The sequence below is a fragment of the Zalophus californianus genome, chromosome 1, assembly GCF_009762305.2.
Source record: "Zalophus californianus isolate mZalCal1 chromosome 1, mZalCal1.pri.v2, whole genome shotgun sequence".
NCBI lineage: Eukaryota > Metazoa > Chordata > Mammalia > Carnivora > Otariidae > Zalophus > Zalophus californianus.
The window spans coordinates 60,449,892-60,468,660 of record NC_045595.1 but is presented as its reverse complement, the minus strand read 5'-3'; the positions used below and the strand labels follow the sequence as shown (position 1 = coordinate 60,468,660).

The 18,769-nt window shown below is 35.1% G+C and overlaps 1 protein-coding gene across 4 annotated transcripts in view; it reads left to right on the top strand.

Annotated features, from left to right (window-relative positions):
- Positions 1 to 18,769, top strand: part of LOC113916762 (T-cell activation inhibitor, mitochondrial) — a 178,584-nt gene that overhangs the window by 66,306 nt on the left and 93,509 nt on the right. For all 4 annotated transcript variants that reach the window (XM_027583678.1, XM_027583677.2, XM_027583676.2 and 1 more), the window contains exons 13-15: positions 16,521 to 16,587; positions 17,608 to 17,782; positions 18,488 to 18,588. In XM_027583678.1, the coding sequence (XP_027439479.1) occupies positions 16,521 to 16,587; positions 17,608 to 17,782; positions 18,488 to 18,588 (343 nt within the window). The remainder of the gene's footprint in view (positions 1 to 16,520; positions 16,588 to 17,607; positions 17,783 to 18,487; positions 18,589 to 18,769) is intronic.

Genomic DNA, 18,769 nt, shown 5'->3' with positions numbered 1-18,769 from the left:
TGTAACTAGATTAAATTCTCTAATTAGAAGAGTGTCTGAATGGATTAAAAAACAAGACCCAGCTATATGCTGTCTTCAAAAGACTTCAGCTATAAAGACACACTTATGCTGAAAGTGAAGGGATGAAAAAAGCTATTCCATGCAAATGGAAGCCAAAAGAGGGCAAGCTATGCTTTTATCAGAAAAACTAAAAAAGAGACATGGTCAATATATAATGATAAAGGAGTCAGTTCATCAAGAGGATATAACAGTTGTAAATATATATGTGTACCCGATATCAGAGCAGCCTAATATATAAAGCAAATCTTAACAGATCTGATGGGAGAAATAGAAACCAGTGTCATAAAAGTAGGGGACATCAATACCCATTTTCAACAATGTGTATGTCATCCAGCAGAAAATCAGTAAAGAAACATGTGACTTGAACTACACTTTAGACTAAATGGACCTAACACACATATACAGAACTATTCCATCCAACAGCAGCATAATACATTTCTTCTCAAGCACACTCAGACCATTTCTAGGATAGATCATATGTTAGTTCACAAAACAAGTCAAAAAAATTTAAGAATATGGAATCAAGTATCTTTCCTGGTCAGTATGAAACTAGAAATCAATAATAGGAGGAAAACTGGAAAATCCACAAATATGTGGAAATTAAACAACATACTCCTGAACAACCAATGAGTCAAAAAAGAAGTCAAAAGAGAAGTAAAAAAAAATCTTGGACAAATGAAAATGGAAACGCAACATACCAAAATCTATGGGATACAGCAAAAGCAGTTCTAAGAGGGACATTTATAGTGATAAATACCTACATTAAGAAAAAAGGGGTATCTCAAACCTAACTGTATGTACACCTCAAGGAACTAGAAAAGAAGAACAAACTGAGTCAGGGTTAATGGAAGGAAGGAATACAGATCAGAGTAGAAATAATTAGAGACTAGAAAAACAATAGAAAAGAAAACAAAACTGGTTGGTTGGTTTTTGAAAAGTTAAACAAAATTGACAAACCTTTAACTACACTAAGGAAAAAGAGAGGACTCACATAAATCAGAAATGAAAGAGGAAACATTACAACTGATAGCACAGAAATAGAAAGACTCTTAAAAGACTAATATGAACAATTACACACCAAATAATTGGACAATCTAAAAGAATTGAATAAATTCCTAGAAGTATACAACCTACCAAGTTTGAATCATGAAGAAATGGAAAAATTGAACAGATCAATTTTGAGTAAGGAGATTGAATCAGTAAAACAAAACAAAACAAAAAAGGAACTCCCCATGAAGAAAAGCCCAGGAATAGGTGCCTTCACTGATGAATTTTACCAAATAGTTAAGGAAGAATTAATACAAATCCTTCTCAAACCCTTCCAAAAAATTGAAGATGAGGGGACACCTCCAGACTCCTTTACAAATCCAGCATTACTCTGATACCAAAGTCAGGCAAGGATATTACAAAAATTGAAAATCATAAGATGGTATTCCTGATGAACATAGATACAAAAGTTCTCAACAAAATATTAGTAAACCAAATTCAACTACACAAGATAAAGTGGGATTTATCCCTGGGATACAGTAATGGTTCAACGTGTGCAAATCAATAAATATGATATAGCACATTAACAGAATGAAGGATAGATCAAATAGATTCAGTAGATGCAGATAAAGCATTTGACAAAATTTAACATCCTTTTGTGATTAAAAAACTTTCAACACATTAGGTATAGAAAGAATGTACCTCACTATGATAATGACCATATATGACAAGTCCATAGCTCTCATCATACTAAACAGTAAAAAAGCTGAAATATTTTCCTCTGAGGTCAGGAACAAGGAAATGGTGCCTACTGTCACCACTTCTATTCAGCATGATGCTAAAAGTCCTAGCCAGAGCAATTAGGCAAGAAAAAGAAATAAGAGACATTCAAATTAGAAAGAAAGAATTAAAATAGTCTCTGCAGATAACATGATCCTACATACAGAAAACCTTAAAGACGCCACCAAAACCTGTTAGAACTAATAAGTGAAGTATTTTTAATAAAGTTGCAGGATACAATATTGACATATAAAAATCAGTTGCATCTTGAAAAAGCATTTGACGACATCCATTTGTGATAAAAACCCTCCACAGAGCAGGGTTACAAGGAATGTACCTCAGCATAATAAAGGCTGTATACAAAAACCCCACACCTAATATCCTCAATGGGGAAAAACAGAGCTATTCCTCTACTGTCAGGAAAAAGACAGGGATGTCCACTCTCACCACTATTATTTAACATAGTATTGGAAGCCCTAGCCAGAGCAATCAGAAAACAAAAAGAAATAAAAGACATCCAAATTGTCAAGGAAGAAGTCAAACTTTCACCATTAGCAGATGACATGATGCCTTCAGGAGATGTATCTGGTAAGTTGCTATGACTGATGTCAAAGAGGTTACTGCCTGTGTTCTCCTCTAAGATTTTAATGATTTCCTATCTCACTTTTATTTTATTTTAATTTTAGTTGAGAGAGAGCACAAGCAGAGGGAGAAGGCACAGAGGGAGAGGGAGAAAACCCAAAAGACTCTACCAAAAAGTTGCTAGAACTGATGCCCAAATTCAGTAAAGTCGCAGGATACAAAATCAATGTACAGTAATCTGTCATATTTCTATATACCAATAATGAAGCAGCAGAAAGAGAAATCAAGGAATCGATCCCATTTACAGTTGCACCAAAAACCATTTATTTGCTTAGAAATAAACCTAAGCAAAGAGGTGAAAGACCTGTACTATAAAACTATAAAACACTGATGAAAGAAATTGAAGAGGACACAAGAAATGAAAAGACATTCCATGCTCAGGGATTGGAAGAACAAATATTGTTAAAATGTCTGTACTACACAAAGCAATCTACACATTTAATGCAATCCATATCAAAATACTAACAGCCTTTTTCACAGAGCTAGAACAATCCTAAAATTTGTATGGAACCACAAAATATCCCAAATAGGAAAAAGAAAAGCAAAGCAGGAGGCATCATAATTCTAGCCTTCAAGTAATATTATAAAGCTGTAGTGATCAAAACAGTATGGTACTGGCACAAAAATAGACAACATAGATCAATGGAACAGAACAGAAACCCCAGAAATGGACCCACAACTGTATGGTCAACTAATCTTTGACAAAGCAGGAAAGAATATCTAATGGAAAAAAGAGACTCTTCAACAAGCAGTGTTGGGAAGACAACAACAACATCCAAAAGAATGAAATTGTACCACTTTCTTAACACCATCATCAAAAATAAACTGAACATAATAAAAAAAATAAAAGGCAGAGTTGGGATCTCAGTTAAAAAAAAAAAAAAGATGAAGGACGTGAATGTGAGACAGGAGGGACGCCTGGGTGGCTCAGTCTAAGTGCTTGCCTTCGGCTCAGGTCATGATTTCAGGATTCTGGGATTGAGCCCTGTGTTGAGCTCCCTGCACAGCAGGGAGTCTGCTGCTCCCTCTCCATCTGCGCCTTCACCCTCTGCTTGTGCTCTCTCTCTCAACTAAAATTAAAATGAAATAAAATAAAAGTGAGATAGGAAATCATTAAAATCTTAGAGGAGAACACAGGCAGTAACCTCTTTGACATCGGTCATAGCAACTTCTTACTAGATATGTCTCCTGAAGGAAGGGAAACAAAAGCAAACATGAACTATTGGGACTTCATTAAGATAAAAAACTTCTGTACAGTGAAAGAAACAGTCACCAAAACTGAAAGGCAACCTATGGAATGGGAGAAGATATTTGCAAATGACATCTTATAAAGAGTTACTATCCAAAAATCTATAAAGAACTTATCAAACTTAAGACCCCAAAACCAAATAATCCAGTTAAGAAATGGGCAGAAGGCACGAATAGACATTTTTCCAAAAGACATACAAAAGGACACCAGGCACATGAAAAAATGCTCAACATCACTTACCATCCGGGAAATGCAAATCAAAATTACAATGAGATACTACCTTACACCTGTTAGAATGGCTAAAATTAACAACACAGGAAACAATAAGTGTTGCCGAGGATGCAGAGAAAGGGGAACCCTCTTGCATTATTTGTGGGAAGGCCAACTGGTGCAGCCACTCTGAAAAACAGTTTGGAGTTTCCTCAAAAAGTTAAAAATAGAACTGCCCTAGGATCCAGCAATTCCCTCCTAGGTATTAACACAAAGGATACAAAAATACTATTTTCAAAAGGATACATGCACCCTGATGTGTATAGCAGCATTATCAACAATTGCCAAGTTATGGAAAGAACACAAATGTCCATTGACTGATGAATGAATAAAGAAGATGTGGTGTATGTGTGTACACACACACACACACACACACACACACACACACACACACACAATGGAGTTTACTCAGCCATCAAAAAGAATGAAATCTCACCATTTATAACAATGTGGATGGAGCTAGAGTGTATTTTGCTAAGCGAAATAAGTCAATCAGAGAAAGACAAATACCATATGATTTCACTCATGTAAAATTTAAGAAACAAAACAAATAAGCATAGGAAAAATAGAAAACAAGAAACAGACTCTTAACTATAGAGAACAAACTGATGGCTACTAGAGGGGAGGTAGATGGGGGGATGGGTTAAATAGGTGATGGGGATTAAGGATCATTTGTTGTGATGAGCATCAGGTATTTGTGGAAGTGTTGAATCACTAAATTGTACACCTGAAACTAATATTACAGTGTATGTTAACTGGAATTTAAATAAAAGCTTAAAATAAAATTAAAAAATAAAAAATAGATCCTGTTGCATCTCTATATACTAACAATGAAGTATTAAAAAAAATAAAACAATCTCATTTACAATAACATCAAAAATCAAATACTTAATCGGAAAGAACTCAAATACATGGAGGCCAAAGAGAATCCTACTAAAGAATGAATGGGTCAACCAGGAAATTAAAGAAGAATTTAAAAAATTCATGGAAACCAATGAAAATGAAAACACAACTGTTCAAAATCTTTGGGATACAGCAAAGGCAGTCCTGAGAGGAAAGTATATAGCAATACAAGCCTTTCTCAAGGAACAAGAAAGGTCTCAAATACACAACCTAACCCTACACCTAAAGGAGCTGGAGAAAGAATAAATAAATAAAGCCTAAACCCAGCAGGAGAAGAGAAAGATCAGAGCAGAAATCAATGAAAGAGAAACCAAAAGAACAGTAGAACAGATCAACGAAACTAGGAGCTGGTTCTTTGAAAGAATTAACAAGATTGATAAACCCCTCCCCAGACTTATCAAAAAGAAAAGAGAAACGACCCAAATCAACAAAATCATGAATGAAAGAGGAGAGATCACAACCAACACCAAAGAAATACAAACAATTAGAAGAACATATTATGAGCAACTCTATGCCAGCAAATTAGATAACCTGGAAGAAATGGAAGCATTCCTAGAGATGTATCAACTACCAAAACTGAACCAGGAAGAAATAGAAAACCTGAACAGACCTATAACCACTAAGGAAATTGAAGCAGTCATCAAAAATCTCCCAAAAAACAAAAGCCCAGTGCCAGATGGCTTCCCAGGGGAATTCTATCAGACATTTAAAGAAGAATTAATACCTATTCTCCTGAAACTGTTCCAAAAAATAGAAATGGAAGGAAAACTTCCAAACTCATTTTATGAGGCCACCATTACCTTGACCCCAAAACCAAAGACCCCATCAAAAAGGAGAATTACAGACCAATATCCTTGATGAACATGGATCCAAAAATTCTCACCAAATTACTAGCCAATAGGATCCAACAGTACATGAAAAGGATTATTCACCATGACCAAGTGGGATTTATCCCTGGGCTGCAAGACTGGTTCAACATCCGCAAATCAATCAACGTGATACAATACATTAACAAAAGAAAGAACAAGAATCATATGATCCTCTCCATAGATGCAGAAAAAGCATTTGACCAAGTACAACATCCTTTCTTGATCAAAACTCTTCAGAGTATAGAGATAGAGGGTACATACCTCAATATCATAAAAGCCATCTATGAAAAACCTACAGCGAATATCATTCTCAATGGGGAAAAGCTGAGAGCTTTTCCCCTAAGGTCAGGAACGCGGCAGGGATGTCCACTATCACCACTGCTATTCAACATAGTATTAGAAGTCCTAGCCACAGCAATCAGACAACAAAAAGAAATCAAAGGCATCCAAATCGGCAAAGAGGAAGTCAAACTCTAAGTCCTTGCAGATGATATGATACTGTATGTGGAAAACCCAAAAGACTCCACCCCAAAACTGCTAGAACTCATACAGGAATTCAGTAAAGTAGCAGGATATAAAATCAATGCACAGAAATCAGTGGCATTCCTACACACCAACAACAAGACAGAAGAGAGACAAATCAAGGAGTCGATCCCATTTACAATTGCACCCAAAACCATAAGATACCTAGGAATCAATTTAACCAAAGAGGCAAAGGATCTGTACTCAGAGAACTGTAAAATACTCATGAAAGAAATTGAGGAAGACACAAAGAAATGGAAAAACGTTCCATGCTCACGGATTGGAAGAACAAATATTGTGAAGATGTCAATGCTACCTAGAGCAATCCACACATTCAATGCAGTCCCCATCAAAATACCATCCATTTTTTTCAAAGAAGTAGAACAAATAATCCTAAAATTTGTATGGTACCAGAAGAGACCCCGAATAGCCAGAGGAATGTTGAAAAAGTAAAGCAAAGGCTGGTGGCATCACAATTCTGGACTTCCAGCTCCATTACAAAGCTGTCATCATCAAGACAGTATGGTACTGGCACAAAAGCAGACACACAGATCAATGGAACAGAATAGGGACCCCAGAAATGGACACTCAACTCTATGGTCAACTCATCTTTGACAAAGCAGGAAAGAATGTCCAATGGAAAAAAGACAGTCTTTCAACAAATGGTGTTGGGAAAATTGGACAGCCACATGCAGAAGAATGAAACTGGACCATTTCCTTGCACCACACACAAAAAAAGACTCCAAATGGTTGAAAGACCTAAATGCGAGACAGGAGTCCATCAGAATCCTAAAGGAGAACACAGGTAGCAACCTCTTCGACCTCAGCCGCAGCAACTTCTTCCTAGAAACATCGCCAAAGGCAAGGGAAGCAAGGGCAAAAATGAACTATTGGGATTTCATCCAGATAAAAAGCTTTGGCACAGCAAAAGAAACAGTCCACAAAACCAAAAGACAACCGATAGAATGGGAGAAAATATTTGCAAATGACGTATCAGATAAAGGGCTAGTATCCAAAATCTATAAAGAACTTATCAAACTCAACACCCAAAGAACAAATAATCCAATCAAGAAATGGGCAGAAGACATGAACAGACATTTTTCCAAAGAAGACATCCAAATGGCCAACAGACACATGAAAAAGTGTTCAACATCGCTCGGCATCAGGGAAATCCAAATCAAAACCTCAATGAGATACCACCTCACACCCGTCAGAATGGCTAAAATTAATAAGTCAGGAAATGACAGATGTTGGCGGGGATGTGGAGAAAGGGGAACCCTCCTACGCTGTTGGTGGGAATGCAAGCTGGTGCAGCCACTCTGGAAAACAGTATGGAGGTTCCTCAAACAGTTGAAAATCGAGCTACCATACGATCCAGCAATTGCACTTCTGGGTATTTACCACAAAGATACAAATGTAGGGATCTGAAGGGGTACTTGCACCCCAATGTTTATAGCAGCAATGTCCACAATAGCCAAACTGTGGAAAAAGCCAAGATGTCCATCGACAGATGAATGGATAAAGAAGAGGTGGTATATATACACAATGGAATATTATGCAGCCATCAAAAGGAATGAAATCTTGCCATTTGCAACGATGTGGATGGAACTGGAGGGTGTTATGCTGAGTGAAATAAGTCAATCAGAGAAATACATGTATCATATGACCTCACTGATATGAGGAATTCTTAATCTCAGGAAACTGAGTGTTGCTGGAGTGGTGGGGGGGTGGGAGGGACGGGGTGGCTGGGTGATAGACATTGGGTAGGGTATGTGCTCTGGTGAGCGCTGTGAATTGTGCAAGACTGTTGAATCACAGATCTGTACTTCTGAAACAAATAATGGAACATATGTTAAGAAAAAAGAAAAAGAAGAAGATAGCAGGAGGGGAAGAATGAAGGGGGAGTAAGTCGGAGGGGGAGATGAACCATGAGAGACGATGGACTCTGAAAAACAAAGTGAGGGTTCTAGAGGGGAGGAGGGTCGGGGGATGGGTTAGCCTGGTGATGGGTTTTAAAGAGGGCACATTCTGCGTGGAGCACTGGGTGTTATGCACAAACAATGAATCATGGAACACTACATCAAGAACTAATGATGTATGGTGATTAACATAATAAAAAATTTTTAAAAAAACCAAATACTTCAGAAATAAATTTACTGAGGAGCTAAAAGATCTGTACTTTGAAAACCATGGAACATTGGAAACCAAAAGAAAGAAATGGAAGGCTATTCTGTATCATGGATTGGAAGAATTAATATTGTGAAAATGTCCATGCTACCCAAAACCAAAGATTCAACTTAATTCCTATCAAAATTCTATTAACATTTTTACAGAAATAGAAAAAACAATTTTAAAATGCATATGAAACTACAACATAACCTGAGTGGCTAAAGCAATCTTGAATAAAAAGAACAAAGTAGGATGTGGTGTATATATACAATGGAATATATATTATTCAGTCTTTAAAAAAAAGGTTATCCTGCCATCTATGACAACATGGATTAGCCTGGAGTATATTATGCTAAATGAAATAAGGCAGAGAGAGAAAGACAAGTCTGCATGATCTCACTTACATGTGGAACCTAAAAAAGTCTAACTCAGCAACAAATTAGAATAGTGGTTGTTACCAGGAGATGGGGAGTGGGGCAAATGAGATGTTAGCTAAACGGTACAAACTTGTAGTTATAAGATTATTAAGTTCTGGAGACCTATTTTACAGCATGATGACTGTAGTTGATAATAAGATATTGTGTACTTGAAATTTGCTGAGAGTAGATCTTGTGTTCTCTATATATACACACACAAACTAGGTGACATGATAGATACATTAATTATCTCAATAGTGACAATTATTTCACAATGTATACATCTAGTTAAATATGTATATCTTAAATATATACAATTTTTATTTGTCAACATAACTCAGTGTAACTGGAGAAAAAAAAGTATCAATACCAATGCTAGCAAGGATGTGGAAAAAGTGTCATTAATTATCTCAATAGTGACAATTATTTCACAATATATACATCTAGTTAAATATGTATATCTTAAATATATACAATTTTTATTTGTCAGCATGCCTCAGTGTAACTGGAGAAAAAAAGTATCAATACCAATGCTAGCAAGGATGTGGAAAAAGTGTCTCATATGTTATTGGTGGGAATGTAAAATTGCATAGTCATTCTGGAAAATAACAGTTTCTTTAAAAACCAAACATGTAAAAATCAAGTACAGCTATTGAACTACTGGGCATTTATCCGAATTAAATGAAAACTTGTACTCACTTAAAAACTTGTGTACAAATGTTCATAGCAGCTTTAATTGTAATATCCAAAAACTGGGGGGAAATACAGATGTTCTTCAACAGGTGAATGAACAGTTCAATTGTATATCCATACCAAGGAAACTACTTAGCAGTAAAAATCAACAAACTATTGAAACGTGAAATGAATTGATCTCATTGTGTTGAATTTAAAAAGCCGATCTCAAAGGCCACATGCTACATGGTTTCATTTATATAACATTCTCAAAATGACAGAGCTATAGATATGGAGAACCAATTATTCGTTGACAAGGGACACCAAGGGACAGGGCTTGGGGGATGAGTATAAATGGATAGTATGAGGAAGTTCCTTTGTGTGGTAATGGAACAGTTCTATATCTGTATTGTGGTGATGGTTACATAAATCTATACATAAGATAAAATTGCACAGAACTACGCACACACAGATGAATGCATGTAACAAGTGGTGAAAACTGAATAATTAACAGTATTGTAACAATGTCAGTTTCCTAGTTTTTATGTTGCTCCACAATTATATAAGAAACCATCATTGGAAGAAGCTGGATGAAAGGTACCAGGACTGTGTACTATTTTGAAAATTCCTGTGAGTCTATAATTTATTTCAAAATAAATTTTTAAAGGTAAGTACATAGATACTGTCAAATTTCCCTCCAAGAAGGCTGTACCAATTTGTATATATGGTATGTATATATATGTTATGTTTGTATATATGGTATATGCATATGTGTGTTAGTATATGCATTTTGGTATATGTACATGTATGTATGCACATAGGTATATGCACATCTATGTGGTATATATGCATATATAAATACACACATGTATATATATATACAAGAATATATATATATATAACCAGAAACATAAGAGACTATTCAGCACAGCTTTGCTAATATAGTGTGTTGTCATACTTTTTAGTCTTCTTTAATCTGTTAGGTAACAAATGGTGTTTCAGTGTTGTTCTAATTTGCTTTTCTTTTATTATAAATGAGTTTGAACATTTTCTTTTCACATATTTGAGGGTCATTTTTATACTTTTTGTTGTGAATTGTCTGCTCGTGTCTTTTCCCATTTTTCTATTGGATTCTGGTTCTTTGTTCCTTAAGTGTCAAGAGTTCTTAATATATTGTATTAGACCTTTATCTGTACTATATATTACAAATTTTTTTTCCACTTTGTCAGTTGTCTTTTGAATTTGTTTATGGTGGTTTTTGCATGGCAAAAAGTTTTATTTTTATTCAACCTAAATTAGCAATCTTTTTTTATTGCCTCAGTTTTGATTCATAGTTTTTTATTGCATCTGAATTTTGAGTCATAATTTCCCAGCACCAAGATTTTTGGAGGAATTCACCCATGTTTTCTTCTATTACTTGTATGGTTTCATTTTTATAGTTAGGTTCATAATCTATTTGAAGTTTATTCTCATGTGTAGTGTAAGATAGAGATGTAATTTTTTCCCAATGCTTTTCCAGTTTTCCCAGAACCATTTATTTAGTTAGAGTGATTTGAGATGCTACCTTTATCATACTATAAATTTCATATGTGCTTGGGTCTGTGTCTGGACTTTGTATTCCCCTGCACCCGTTCCACATTATTTTAATTATAGAGTCTATAGTAGTATGCTTTAATGTTTTCGTGGGATAATCCCCTGCAAAATTTTTCTTTTCAGTGTCTTTCTTGCTCTTCTTGCATATGTGTTTTTACCACATGAACTTCAGTATCAACTTCCTAACCTCATATAGTAGCTTGTTAGTATTTTTATTGGAATTACATTAAATCTATGAATTAACTCAGTAAGAACTAACATCTTTATAATATTGAATTCTATTAAAAAACATGAAATGTTTTTCTGTTCAAATTTATCTGTCTTTCAGGAGTGTTTTAGAATTTTCCTCCTATAAGTATTTAATCTGTTGCTATTATAAATGAGTTTTTTATATGCTGTATTTCTTTATTTTTGTATATATAAAGGGCATTTTTGTTTGTAAATTTTATATTCTGTTAATTTACTCTAAAGTCTTTATTGTTTGACTTAGTTTCATCTTTGAATCTGTGGGCGTTTCCAGTTATACTATCATATCATTTGTGAGTAGAGATTGTTTTACTTCTTCTTTACCATTGTTATGCCTGTAAGTAATTTGTCTTATCTAATTGCCTTGGCTCATACCTCTAGTACAGTATTGAATAACAATGGACGTAGTGGACATCCTTTCATGTTCCTGATCTTAGTGGAAATATCTCCTAGAATTTTCTTATTAAATACAGTCATGGCTTTAGGACTACAGTATATATATTTAAACACTTTAAGGAATTATCTCTCAGTTCCTATATTTGTAAGTGAATTGATGTTGAATTTTATCAAAGCCTTTTTAATATCTATGGAAATAATCATGATTTTTTTCTGTTAGATTTATTAATATGGTATATAATACTGATGGATTTTTTAATATTGAAGTTACCTTATATTTGTGAAGTGAATACCACTTTGTCATGGTGTGTCATTTCTTAAGGTGGTCTTGGATTCTGTTTGTCAATATTTTTTCAATTTTGTGGTATAGTACACTTAATATAAAACTTACCATCTTAACCATTTTTAAATGTACAGTTCAGTGGTATTAAATACATTCACATTGTTGTGCTACCATCACAACCATCATCCCCATAACTCTTCAATTTGAAAAACTGATTTGCTTGTTAATATTTTACCTTGTTTTTGCATCACCATTATAAGTAATATTGTTTTACACTTTTCTTTCTCTGTTCTGCCTTTATCCAGTTTAAGTATCAATGTTATTTATACTTGATTCATGAAAGGAATTAGGAAGTTGTGCTTCCTTTTTAAGCTCTGGAATCATTTATAGAGCATTGGGACTAATTACCAAAATTGACGCCACAGTTGGCTGCTATATAGTACTCTTAGTTTGGTGGCATCCTCTTCTTTCTCCTTTTTCTTCTTTTTCTCTTTCCAGTTGCCACAGGGTGCATCTTCTTTCATTTTTGTCTTTTTTTTTTTTCTTTCCCAGAAGCTATGCATTTTATAGATTGTGTTCTTTAAATCACACAAACTTTTAAGTTCCTTCTGTGTGCTTTGTGTTCTAATCTATTCAGATTCTTTTAAGCATTTTCAAACTTAGTCTTTATGGTAGTACTTTTTTTATTCTTTTTTTTAATTTAGTTTAATTTTATTATGTTAGTCACCATACAATACATCATTACTTTTTGATGTAGGGATCCACGATTCACTGTTTTCGTATGACACCCAGTGCTCCATGCAGTACATGCCCTCCTTAATACCCATCACCAGGCTAATCCATCCCCCACCCCCTCCCCTCTAAAACCCTCAGTTTGTTTCTCAGAGTCCATAGTCTCTCATGGTTCGTCTCTCCCTCCGATTCCCCCCACCTTCATTTTTCCCTTCCTTCTCCTAATGTCCTCCATGCTCTTCCTTATGTTCCACAAATAAGTGAAACCATATGATAATTTACTTTCTCTGCTTATTTCACTTAGCATAATCTCCTCCAGTCCCATCCATGTTGATGTAAAAGTTGGGTATTCATCCTTTCTGATGACTGAGACACATTCCATTGAATATATGAACCACATCTTTATCCATTCATCTGTTGAAGGGCATCTCAGCTCTTTCCACCGTTTGACTATTGCGGACATTGCTGCTATGAACATTGGCATGCATATGACCCTTCTTTTCACTACATCTGTGTCTTTGGGGTAGATACCTAGTAGTGCAATTGCTGGGTCATAGGGTAGCTCTATTTTTAATTTTTTGAGGCACCTCCACACTGTTTTCCAAAGTGGCTGTACCAACTTGCATTCCCACAAACAGTGTAAGAGGGTTCCCCTTTCTCCACAACCTCTCCAACATTTGTTGTTTCTTGCCTTCTCAATTTTTGCCATTCTGACTGGTGTAAGGTGGTATCTCAATGTGGTTTTGATTTGGATTTGCCTGATGGCTAATGATGGTGAACATTTTTTCATGTATCTGTAGCCATTTGTATGTCTTCTTTGGAGAAGTGTCTGTTCATGTCTTGTGCCCATTTTTTGAAATGATTATTTGTTTTTTGGGTGTTGAGTTTGAGAAGCTCATTATTACATCTTGGTTACTAGCCCTTTATCTGTAGTGTCATTTGCAAATATATTCTCCCATTCTGTGGGTTGCCTCTTTGTTTTCTTGACAGTTTCCTTTGCTGTTCAGAAGGTTTTTATCTTGATGAAGTCCCAAAAGTTCATTTTTGCTTTTGTTTCATTAGCCTCTGGAGATGTATCTTGAAAGAAGTTGCTGTGGCCAATGTCAAAGAGGTTACTGCCTATGCTCTCCTCTAGGATTTGGGTGGATTCCTGTCTCACATTGAGGTCTTTCATCCATTTTGAGTTTATCTTTGTGTATGGTGTTAGAGAATGGTCAAGTTTTATTCTTCTGTATATAGCTGTCCTGTTTTTCCAGCACAATTTATTGAAGAGACTGTCTTTTTTCCATTGCATATTTTTTTCTGCTTTGTCGAAGATTATTTGATCATAGAGTTGAGGGTCCATATCTAGGCTCTCTATTCTGTTCCACTGGTCTGTATGTCTGTTTTGTGCCAGTACCATGCTGTCTTGATGCTCACTGCTTTGTAATATAGCTTGAAATCAGGCAGTGTGATGCTCCCAGCTTTGTTTTTCTTTTTCAACATTTCCTTGGCGATTTGGGGTCTTTTCTGAACCCATACAAAATTTAGGATTGTTTGTTCCAGCACTTTGAAAAATGTCATTGGAATTTTGATCGGGATGGTGTTGAAGGAATAGATTGCTCTGGGTACCATAGACATTTTAACAATGTTTATTCTTCCAATCCATAAGCATGGAATGTTTTTCCATCTTTTTGTGTCTTCTTCAATTTCTTTCATGAGTGTTTTGTAGTTCCTAGAGTATAGACTCAACCTTTTTGATTAGGTTTATTCCAGGGTTTCTTATGCTTTTTGGTGCTATTGTAAATGGAATCGTTTCTCTAATTTCTCTTTCTACAGTTGCATTGTTAGTGTATAAGGAAGCAACTGATTTCTGTGTTGATTTTGTATCCTGCCACATTACTGAATTGCTGTATGGGGTCTGGTAATTTGAGGGTGGAGTCTTTTGGATTTTCCCCATAAAGTATCATGTCATCTGCAAAGAGAGAGAGTTGGCTTCTTCTTTGCCAATTTGAATACCTCTTATTTCCTTTTGTCTTCTGATTGTTGTTGCTAGGACTTCTAGTACTATGTTGAACAATAGTAGTGGTGAGAGTGGGCATGCTTGATGTGTTCCTGATAAGAATAAAAACACATCAGTCCAAAACCTATGGGATACTGCAAAGGTGGTCCTAAGGGGGAAATACATAGCCATCCAAGCCTCACTCAAAAAAATAGAAAAATCCCGAATTCACCAACTAACTTTACACCTTAAAGAACTAGAGAAAAAGCAACAAACAATGCCTAAGCCACGCATTAGAAGAGAAATAATTAAGATCAGAGCACAGATCAATGAATTAGAAACCAGAAACACAGTAGATCAGATCAACAAAACTAGAAGCTGGTTCTTTGAAAGAATTGATAAGGTCAATAAACCACTGACCAGACTTATCCAAAAGAAAAGAGAAAGGACCCAAATTAATAAAATTATGAATGGGGAGAGATAACAACTAACATCAAGGAAATGGAAACAATTAGAAATTATTATCAAGAACTATATGCCAATAAATTGAGCAACCCAGAAGAAATGGATGCCTTCCTGGAAACCTGTAAACTCCCAAGACTGAAACAGGAAGAAATTGACAACCTGAATAGGCCAATAACCAGCAGTGAGATTGAAGCAGTGATCAAAAACCTCCCAAAAAACAAGAGTCCAGGGCCTGATGGATTCCCTGGGGAATTCTACCACACATTCAAAGAAGAAATAATATCTGTCCTCCTGAAGCTGTTTCAAAAAACAAACAGAAGGAAAGCTTCCAGACTCATTCTATGAGGCCAGCATTACTTTGATCCCCAAACCAGGCAAAGACCCCATCAAAAAGGAGAATTTCAGACCGATATCCCTGATGAATATGGATTCCAAAATTCTCAACAAAATCCTAGCTAATAGACTCCAACAATACATTAAAAGGATCACCCACCACGACCAAGTGGGTTTTATCCCCGGGATGCGAGAGTCTTTCAACATTTGCAAATCAATTAATGTGATAGAACACATTAATAAGAGGAGGGAGAAGAACCATATGGTCTCTCAATTGATGCAGAAAAAGCATTTAACAAATACAGGATCCTTTCCTGATTAAAACTCTTCAGAGTATAGGGATAGAGGGAACATTCCCCAAGTTCATAAAATCCATCTATCAAAAAGCCACAGTGAATCTCATCCTCAATGGGGAAAATCTGAAAGTCTTTCCCTTAGGATCAGGAACATGTGGTAGTATATTTTTAATCAATGTTAGGTCCTGCCTGTTCGGTTTTCCATGTTTTTTTTTTTTTTTTGCATTGTTTTTGTTTTGGTCTGTTTCTGCTTATCACAAATACTTGTTGGATCAGCAAGGGTAGAGTGGGAGCAGGAAAGATCAAGTGCTGGCTTTAATATTTTTTTCTCTTTTTATTCACAATCATTTTGAAGCTCTGGCACTCTCTGTCTTAAAGTTACCTTAAAGGCTTAAGGTACGGTTTCATGTGGAATTTGCTTTTTCCTTCTTGTTGCCTCTGGTTTGGGGAGGAAGTAGTGTGAAGTAGATATCTATGCATTTTCTATTTTCTTTAGCTCTTAGGAATTTTTTTTTTTTGCTCTTAGGAATTTTTATAGTATATTACTACATTCCTTTTTTTTATAGTCTCTTAGGTATAAACTATGGAACAAATGAATTAGGGGCAATAGTGACTTTTGGAGGGTAAACATAATTAACCCTTTTTTATTGTTAAAGGTTACAGATGAGGCAATTTAAAAAGAACTGGAAATATGATTTAGATTCAGCCTTGAATGAAATAGAGGTATGACACTTATTTTTTTAAATGAATTGCTGGGATCTCTGAAAACCAGTAATAACAAACTTTGAATAGTGGGAAAAGTTTTTTAAATGCTGTTGTTATACAGAGAAAATGCTCAAGGAAAAGAAGTCTAGTATTTTTTAATACTTTGAAATGCAAACAATTTCTAGAGTTATGGACTATTCTAGGAATAATTGTTCAGTTTCAAAATTAATAATATTAAGGTATAATAATCTAAGGCTTATTAGCCTTTAATTCTTGTCGCTGGACAGACTCCGTGCACAAGAAGGTTGGCTTTCTTGTCATAATGCACAGATGGCTGCAGTATGTGAAATGATAGTGGAAAGCCACGGTCAGGGTGCCCTCTCCAGGCATTTGGAATATAAAAAATAGAGAACTTTCAGGATGATTTTGCTGTTTAGTTTAAGATCATTTTGTACTCATCTAGTAATTGTTGGTCTAAATTAGCATTTATATCCTGAAATAATCTTTTGTTGGTGTGGAAAACTATTTCTTTGTTTACAGTAGAAAATAATAAGATGGTAAGTTTACTGAAATTATAGTCCCTTTCATACAAGAAATGTAATGTCCAAAATTATATTTGGGCCCCAAATTATAAACGGGGCCAAATAATAGCAAAATGCAATCTCTAAAAGTAGTAAAATAATGCATTTCTGTAGAGACGGCTCAAATCATATAGCTAATCATCTGTTTTCCATAAAATCTATCTCCGCTGTCTAGTTCAGATTTGGGGGTGACATCATTAAGTACATTAGGAAAAGATTATTAAAACAAACATACATTGCCATCCAGAAATTACAGAGACTATGCTATAGTCAGAAACACAAATTGTACAATAGTAAGTTATTGATGGTGTAACAATGTCAGTAAGTTTATAAGATCTACAGAGATTGTGTTATTAATTTCTATATATCTAATGCCTACATATGCCTATTCCATAATGTTTTTATAAATGACATCTTTCTTTCTTTTTTCTTGTTTTGTCTCTAATAATTCTGATAGCATTGTAAAGAAAAAGGTGACTGGACCAAACTGGGAAATTTATACATTAACATAAAAATGGGCTGTGAAAACTTTGCAGATTTCCAGAGATTTTGTGCATGTATTGCTGAAACACTAACAAAAGACTGTAAAGAAGAGAGACCAGGTGTTCCATTTTGTCAGTTTGCTGAAACAGGTAAAATGTCACTGTTTAGGTCTATGTATTGTGTGTATTAGGGTGGTGCAGTGTTTTACCTGGAATGTAAAGCTCTTAGTATTTTCCATGTTGGGGATAAGTTAATATCACAAATTTCAGATACTTCTCCTTCTCTTTATAAGTCTTTCATCTTTTTATTATCATATTAGATTATAATGATATAAGGTCAAGAATTGTTTTAATACCTCATGTTTCATGTTCTTATTTGTATTTTCATTTAGATTGGTAAAACTATTGCTAGCAAATTATACTGGAGCACTTGAATTATTGAATCATTAAAGTTGTTACTACCTTCACTACTACAAGTCAACAAAATTCATATGTTTTTGAGACTTTTTTTTTTTTTTTGCATGAGCTCTTCACTGCTATATTTTTTATCAGAGGTCAGCAAACCTTTTCTGCAAAGGGCCAGGAGTAAATATTTTAGGCTTCACATAATCACATATGATCACACAATCATATAGTTTTCTTTTCCTTTCAAACAACCCTTTAAAAATAGGGGAACCATTCTTAGCTCACAAGCTATACAAAAACAGGCCACAGGCCAGGTTTGTCCTGTAGGCTGTGGTTTGTTTGCCAACACCTGGTCTATGTTCTAGTATCAATAATTTCATATTAATTTGCCTTTGCTGCCATTTTAAATGACTTTTTCACTTTTTTCCATATTCCTACTTTGTGTTTCAGTTAGCAAAGATCCACAAAATAGTGAAGTAGATAAAACTTTGCTGGGAAGAATCGGAATCAGTGCTATGTACTTCTATCACAAGCTGTTGCAGTGGTCCAAGGTATGTCATTAAATTTTTGTTTGGGCTTGGTACAGAGAGTGTTAATTTAAAAAAATTTTTAACAGAATATAGTTAACCCTGCAAATTAGAAATTTGCTAATAATTGTTATAAGTGGCAAAATGAGTCCCAGACTAGGAAGGTAGTGTATTCGGCAAGTGTGGAAAGGCAGTAGCATGAGAC